The sequence below is a fragment of the Cervus elaphus genome, chromosome 4, assembly GCF_910594005.1.
Source record: "Cervus elaphus chromosome 4, mCerEla1.1, whole genome shotgun sequence".
In the NCBI taxonomy this organism is placed as follows: Eukaryota; Metazoa; Chordata; class Mammalia; order Artiodactyla; family Cervidae; genus Cervus; species Cervus elaphus.
In genome coordinates, this window is record NC_057818.1 from 65,790,073 (window position 1) to 65,797,927 (window position 7,855).

The following is a 7,855-nucleotide window of genomic DNA, read 5'->3' on the forward strand; positions in this document are numbered from 1 at the left end:
TAGGATGACCATGGTAACCTACCCAGTATGTGCAATTGATTAGAATAACTTCTCCCAAAATGTTAGATAGTTAGAATATTAGTATAGCCAGGGGATTACTAAGAGGTGGTGGGACATTTGAAGACAATCCTATAATTCTTGGACTCCACTGTTCACCTCAGAGCTGCTGGGCTGCTTTGGAGGAGGAGGAGTGTCCACGGAGGAACCCTTTAAAAAGAGATCTAGCTCTTCAATTTATAACACTCTCTGTGCCCAAAGGATGGGGCCAAGTTAGGACTCAGCATGGCCTTGGTTTACATCGAGTTCCTCATAGATACTGGACTCAGCGGAGGGGTGCATGGGGCTCAGCGGAACGGGAGTGAAGAGTCTCTCATAGAAGCTCCTGTGGTTCAAGTGGGTGAATATCACATCTTCTGCTACAAGGTCCTGAGAGGAAGGAGGTGTGAATGATGGAATGAGATGCGATCTTCGAAGGCTGGGGCATTGGGCATTGGAGGGGCTCGGGCTATGGCAAGGGTTTGGGCAGGGAGGAATCACCTCACCGCTCACTGTTTGATCTTCCTTGGGCTCTCCTTCCATGATGGCAACATCTGCGAATGGAAGAGAGTCAAGGCTTGTGGGGTGAGGGCAGTTCTTCTAGATCTCCATATCTTTGGTGGGCGCATCAAAGCCAAAAAAAGCAGGGGTTGCACCAGGTTGCTTAGCCTGTCTAGTCCACTTAAAAACAACCACCCCATATACAAGCCCAGCCACTGACGGACTCTCTCTGGAACCTGTGCAAACACACGGAGCCCATCCTACGTCTTCTGTTATGGACCATCCTCTAATGTGTATCAGCAGATTCCCAAGATCATAAAGGGGAGAACAACAGATGGCTGTGGCTGGAGGGAAGAACAGGGCTTGGAACATCCCTTGTGGCCGGGGATAAAGAGTCCTCCCAGTGCGGAGAGTGTGGTTCCGTCCCTGTGGGAGAACTGAGATCCCACGTGCTATGAAGCAGCTAAGCCCCACAGGCTGCAACTGTTGAGCCCGCGAGCTCTGCAGCCTTGAACCGCACCTCAGCACCACAATTAAGATCCCCCATGCTGCTGCCAAGACCTGCTGCAGCCAGAAATAAATGAACACATATGTTCATAAAAAGAACAGGGTTCCATGGTTCTCTGGAAGATATTCCCTCAGGGAATACAACAATGGAAATCAGTTTTTAACCTACAGGAAATGACAACACCATTCTCTGCTATGAACCCACCTCCCCCTGGGTCAGATGACACTGTCCTTCCCTCCTTCAGACTTATGATTTTGGGTAGAACACCAGTGACAGTTTGGCTCTTCATACTTACTTTTTGGGAAACCAGTGACAGACAAGAACAGTAAGGAAGATGCTGGTATAGATGAAGGCTACGGATAGCCTAAGGAGAAGGTGCAGCTGGCTGGAGTGGCCTCGAGGAAGCCGTGCTTCTGCCAACAAGCAGACGGGAGAAGTTCTGGTTATCCGTTGCATACACCCTGCCCCTACACACAGGATTTATTATATCCTTGTGTCAAAGTGTGTTAACAGGTCTCAACCTGATCAGTTATGCTCTCCACTTCCCAGGAGGTACCAAAGCATCCAGGAGAGATGCTAGCAGTGGATAAAGTAAAGAGGCTGTGCAGACCAGCAGAGGTGTGAACCAAGGTCCCCCGAACAATTATGCAGTTTTTCTCTGGTCCCTCTCATCAAGGCATGGTGTTTGTACATGATTGGAGACCCCTTTAATCTTCAATATAATTCCCCCTCCATCCACATATACCTGGAATGGAATCCTCAAGAAGACAACAACACTTCTATCTCTGAACTGTGGAATGTTTATTTCATAAAACAATAGCAAAAGAATACCACATATTAAAGTGCTCCCTACAATTCTCCTCTTCTCCCCCCACCCCCACCATCCTTCCCCAAAGATCCTGGTGGAGGGAGGGTAAGCATCTCCCTTAAGCATGGGGTCAGGTCACTCAGACCAACTTTGTCCAATTTAGAAATTCTCTGTCCCAGAGCATGAGAAACTCAATGCTCCCTCTGGTTCTAATCCAGACCATGATCTCAAATGCTGACATGACAGGAACGTTGAGGAGCCCAAAGTCATGGAGCTGGGAGGTGGTAGAACCAACACTCACACAGGAACCCTTTGTCTTCTCGACACTTGCTGAGATAGGAGACGGTCTTGCTTACCTTCTGTGGTGTGTGGATCCATGGTTGATGGGCAAGTACATTTAGTGGATCCTAGGAGAAAGAAGACAGAAGGGGTGAGCAAGTAACCTTCCTCGCCCCATGAATGAGGACTATTCTTTCTGGAAGGTTGACCTCCTGCCTGTCTTTTGACTCTGTCATCCCCCATAGCACTGATGGGGGAGGGGACAGCTTCTGGTCCCTCCCCATGAATGCGTTGAGTAGACCCTCCATCCTGAAGAAGTGATGGTAGAAGGAGGCAGGAAGGATATGCCTGGTGGTGAAAGAAAGCTGTAAGCAAGAGACATTCTCTCTGCTCCGGGAAGGAATATCTATGCTCCTTAATTGGGAAATCACCTGTATGTCAGAGGTGCTTTGGGAAAACACTAAGAGCAAGGGGCAGATGCAATCTCTGCCTTCCCAAAGCAGCCCAGCCTCTCCTCCTCCTGGGTCTACCCTGACCCTTTTCTTTATTTGCCTGGATAGACAGGACTCTGACGTGGAGCATCCATACAGGAGGTGGAAGCGGGTTGAGATGCCATCAACCATCTCTCTTTCTCTCTGGTTCTCATTGCCTCCATTTCTCCAGAAGCCCAAAGGTCCCCTGACACCAGCATGGGGCCCTTGAGATAGAGCTCATGATACAGTAAGATGTCATGGAAAAAGCCAAATGGACTTTTTGCACAGTGCAATCTCATTTACTATATTGTAAAGCATGACTCTTCATGGGTTCTCGATGCAAGGATCCTGGAGTGGGTTGCCATATCCTCCTCCAGGGGACCACGTTTTGTCAGGACTCTTCACTATGACCCGTCAGGCTTGGGTGGCCCTGCATGACATGGCTCATAGCTTCATTGAGTTACACAAGCCCATTTACCAGGACAAGGCTGTGATCCATGAAGGGGAGAAAGTGAAGGACAGAGGAGTCTGTCGAGCTGCAGTCCAGGGGGTCGAAAAGAGTTGGACACAACATAGCGACTGAAGAGCAACAAGAAAGCTGGGCCAGGAGGAGGGTCCTCACCTGTGACAGACAGGAGCAGGGGGTCGCTGGGGTCTGACCACACGTAGGGAGAGCGAGTGAAGGAGCCGTAGCACCTGTAGGCCCCGCTGTGGGCTGGGGTCCCAGGACCCAGAGGGAATGCTGCCTGGAGTGCTCCACGGGGGCCCTGCCCTCCAGCGAGCAGGCGCCCAAGGTTCTCCCCCTCCCTGAGCAGATGGAACTGGTCAAAGGCGCTCTTGGAGCTGCAGAGCAAGGTCACGTTCTCTCCTGACCTCACCACGGGCCCCCCCTGGGCTGAGAGAGAGGGTTTCTTGGACAAACCTGGAAGGGAGACCTTGATCTTAGGGCACAAAGTAACTCTAGTCCTAAATAGAGGACTAAAGCCAGAAGTGTGCAGCAAGAGAAACATTGCAATAAGAAGCCCGCCCACCGCCAGGAGGAAAGCCCCACAGCAACAAATACCCAGCACAGGGGAAAATTCAACTTAACTTTAATAATGGAGTGTCACTTAATACCCTTTTTTAAAAAAAGAAATATAGATAAATTAACAACTGAATCACTCTTATGTACAGCAGGAATTAACATCTTAAATCAACTAGAATTCAACAACAACAGAAAAAGAATATTTAAAAATCAACCAGATTGGGCTGCTCTTGAAAAACGGAACCTACTAACTACTGATGGAACCCTAAGAAAACATTGTGTTGACCCAAAAGCAGACATTATGGAGTGGAAATTGCCAGAACCTCACAGGATATTTTACCACCTCGTTCTTCAGGGAGTGTTCAACGCTGCTCTGCCCATTCCCAGGGGCTGAAAGGGACTCCTTAATGGGAAGGGTTGGAGGGACCACTCCCCCCTCTTTGTGCAGAAGGACGCATTAAACCACGAGGCTGAGAAACTTCAGGGTGTTGACCTCTATCTCGATCACCCAGGGGCTGGACTGCAAGGGCGTCTGGTACCTCAGTGCTCCTGACAGAGGAAGGGAGCTCTGACGTGAAGGTGGGAAACCAACACCTTAACCAACCATCGTTGGCTGCCTGAGCCGGGAACTGGCTGGGTCCCTGCTCTGGTACATCTTTATCCACTGCTCGTTCTTTCGTGTTCTTGCTGCTTCACTCTGTCACCGGCTGTGTCTTCTCTTTAGCACATGGCAGGTGCTCTGTTCTCTTTTCCTTCCGTGTTCACACCTCCTCTCTCTCTGGTTTGTTCCCTTTCCCGAGTGTGGGAGCATCTCTGCACGCCTGTCATTCTCTCCCGGTACTGATGCTGGACTGGACACCAGACCTTCTGTGACACAGACAGCAGAGGGGACTGGTCTGGACACACTCACCTGTGATGACGATGTCCACGGGGTCAGTGGGGGCTGACCACTCATAGGGGGAGTGGCTTAGAGAGCCATAGCATCGGTAGGTGCCCTCACTCCCCGAGGTCATGGGGCCAATGGAGAAGTCAGCTGGGGCATGCACACTCGGGAGCGTCTCTCCACATCTCTGGAAATGCCCGTTGCTGCCTTTTTTGTGTAGCATAAATTTGTCCAGCAGCAGCGATGAGTGACAGTGGAGGGTCACATTCTCTCCCGCCCGCACTATGGGGCCTGGGTGGACTGAGATGACGGGTTTTGGGAACACACCTAGGAGCAAAGAGGTTGTGAGCTTCAGTGAGTCACCCGGCCTCGGCACTTCCCCTGACATCTGAAGGTGTGAAAAATGTCCCCATGAACCACCAAAGCCAATTACCCTTCCTGTCTCTTCTGTTGCATTCTCTCTAGCCTTGTTCTCAGGCTCTGGCTCATGCTTTTCTGTTTCTCCTTGCTCAAGACCTCCAGCCTCCTCTCTGTTTATTCTAAGCTCCTTAGCTATTGGATCTGGTCTCAGTTTATGGAAGCATACTCTGTCACTTAAGTTGTGTCCAACTCTGTGGGACCCCATGGAGTGTAGCCCGCCAGGCTCCTCTGTCCTTGAGATTCTCCAGCTGAGAATACTGGAGTGGGTTGCCATGCTCTCAGCTTCATTCCATCCCTAATTTGCATTTGAGGGGCTGGGGTGGTTCTGAGGATGCATACCCTGTCTCCCTTCACATACATTTCCTATAATGTGGGTTATGACTTGCAAAATTAGGAAGGCAGTGGAGAAAAAGTGGAACATTTCCCATCTGTGACCCCACCTCATGCCTTTGGAGACATTGCTGGATGTCCTCCATGGGGCTCCAGCTCCTTCATAGGGGACTACAGCTCCCTATTGGGTGGCAGGTTCTGGATCAGGGTCATTCCCTTCCTCCCTGCTGGCAGGCAGTGGTTGCTTCCTGTCTAACTAAAGCCTAGGGATGTCCTCCTTCCTGAGCTGGGGCACCCATCCTTCTATTCAACACCCTGAGTTTAAACTCTCAGAGTGGGTTCTCTTTCCCTGGTTAGGTTCTGGCTGGCAATCCTGAGGACGTCTTTGGCTGCACTGGCATGTGGACCTAGGGTAGGATTGCCTGCAGGCTCGGCCATCCCGGGCTGAGCTGGACCCCTCCTACCTGTGACCACTATCTGCAGGGGGTCACTGTGTGTGGACCACACAGAGAGAGATGTGTAGGCTCCAGAACACGTGTAGGACCCGGCATGTTCTCTGGTCACCGGGCCAAGGGTGAAGGTGTTGACATGATGTCCCTGGAGCTCCGGCAAACTGGTCCCATCTCTTTTGAACAGTCTGACTATTGCAAATGGAGAACGGGAGTGACACCAAAGAGTCACATTCTGTCCTAAGGGAACCACGGGGCTTGGCCAGGCTGACAAAGATGGCTTGTCATATTCACCTAGGAGAGATGGAGGCACACGCTTTGAGAGGCAAATAGGATCAGTCTCCTCTCCCCCGTGCCCCCATGGGCGCTTCCACTTCAATTCTTGCAAATTTCCTCCCCTAAAGTGCATCATCGTGGTTCTAAAGGACACCTGGGGCTTGGGGACAGATAGAGACACAGTCAAACCAGGACAGACATCACGGAGATTCTAAGAATATGATTCTCAGAGGTGATTCTCCTCAGGAGAAGAATCATTCCTCAGGTTGACAAAATTTTGAGAACCTTTCTCTCGAAACACAAGACACTGGGGATTCCCTGGCAGTCCAGTGATTAGTACTTGGCACTTTCTGTGCCAAGGGCCCGGGTTGACCCCTGGTCAGGGAACTAAGATCCTGCAAGCTGCCTGCTGCAGGCTAAAGAAAACACCACAGAGAAATTGATGCATGGAAAATAAGTGAAAGGACTTCCTTGTTGGATTTGTTAAAGCTCAAATGGTACAAAATCTTCCGGCAATGCAGGAGAGCAGGGTACAGTCCCTGAGCTGGCAAGATCCCCTGGGCAAGGAAATGGCAGCCACCTCCAGTATTCTTGCCTGGAAAAGCCCATGGACAGAGGAATCTGGTGAGCTACAGATCATGGGGTTGCAAAAAGTCAGATATGACTGAGTGACTTACAGTAACACAAATAAGAAGAGAAAAAGCCACTTGACTGAAAAGAAGGAAGGAAATCATGAACCCCGCTCCTTTGTTACCTAGCCTCCATCAAATATGGGACCAGGTCCAGGTGGCCCTGCCTGATGCCCAGCCCCTCCCCTGGGGTCAGGTCCAGCCGGCGGTCCTGCAGATCCTGTTGTGAACCGTGAGTTGGAGATGTCACCTTGTCTGAGAGGCGTCTGTGGTGTGAGGCCTCTTGCTCCCCTCTCATGATAGAAATGGCACTCAAGGGCCCAGCTCCCAGCTCCCAGCTCCCAGACTTCACACTGTGCCTTCAGGTCCAGAGTCCAGAGCTGGGCTAACCTCTGGGGAGAGTGAAGGTGAGTATCAAGGCCAATAGGAGGACCTGGGATCCACAGGGCATGCGGCTCTCACTGTACTGACAGGGGTCTCACCCTGCCCCCCAGTGTCATCTGCCTCAGCCCCGCCTGCTCTGCTCAACACAGAAATAAGGGATGGGGAGGACTCACCCACAGCTGCCCAGATCCTCAGACTCACACAGAATCCTAGAAGCAAAAGCCCGTCAGAGATGGCTTGTCCTGATGAACCCCACGGTCCCTGCACCCTCATCCAGGGAAGCTGGTCAGTGGTGTGAAGACCCCCGATTTCCACCATAACCCTCTCCTACCGGGTCTTTCCGGACTCACCGAGACTCAGGAGGCTGAGGAGTGAGGGCCACATGGCTCTGCTTCTGTGAGGCAGGAGGCAGGACTGAGCAAAGCTGACCGAGTCACAGGATGCGGAAGGCGGGCGGTGTTGTTCATACAGTCAGCCTGGTGCAAGTCACAGGGGAAGATGGGCAGCCTCTTCTCACGCCAGGGATGGAAGTCTGACCTGAGCCTTGTCACTGAGCAGTCCTCGTGACCTAAGCATCACTTTTTGTTTCCCTGAACACTATAAACGTAGGAGGATTTGAACAGGTCTTGCTGCCTTATCAAGTACTAACGGTGATTCATTGTATACTATGTTGGTGGTGGTGGTTTAGTTGCAAAGTGATGTCCGACTCTTCTGACCCCATGGATTGTATCCCACTGGGAATTCTGTCAATGGGATTTCCCATGCAAGAATACTAGCGTGGGTTGCCATTTCCTTCTCCAGGGAATTTTCCCAACCCAGGAATCAAACCCGGGTCTCCTGCATTGCAGGCAAATT

The 7,855-nt window shown here is 51.2% G+C and overlaps 1 protein-coding gene across 1 annotated transcript; it reads right to left on the bottom strand.

Moving 5' to 3' along the window:
- Window positions 1–397: 397 nt before the first annotated feature.
- On the bottom strand, window positions 398–7,503 carry LOC122692575 (putative killer cell immunoglobulin-like receptor like protein KIR3DP1). The gene is made up of 9 exons (XM_043900269.1): window positions 7,351–7,503; window positions 7,174–7,209; window positions 5,727–6,005; window positions 4,540–4,839; window positions 3,228–3,527; window positions 2,210–2,260; window positions 1,341–1,458; window positions 543–590; window positions 398–426 (listed from the first exon to the last, which is right to left on the bottom strand). The coding sequence occupies exons 1-9, from the start codon at window positions 7,382–7,384 to the stop codon at window positions 417–419; spliced, it is 1,176 nt and encodes a 391-aa protein (XP_043756204.1). The 5' UTR covers window positions 7,385–7,503; the 3' UTR covers window positions 398–416.
- Window positions 7,504–7,855: the final 352 nt, after the last annotated feature.

Excerpts from the sequence above, each read along its gene's own strand:
- LOC122692575 (XM_043900269.1), bottom strand. The coding sequence starts at position 7,384 with ATGTGGCCCTCACTCCTCAGCCTCCTGAGTCTCG. Across the intron at positions 6,006-7,173 it reads GAGGATCTGGGCAGCTGTGG|GTGAATATGACAAGCCATCT; the intron begins GTGAGTCCTCCC and ends CATCTCTCCTAG. Across the intron at positions 3,528-4,539 it reads CGTGGACATCGTCATCACAG|GTTTGTCCAAGAAACCCTCT; the intron begins GTGAGTGTGTCC and ends TCTCCCTTCCAG.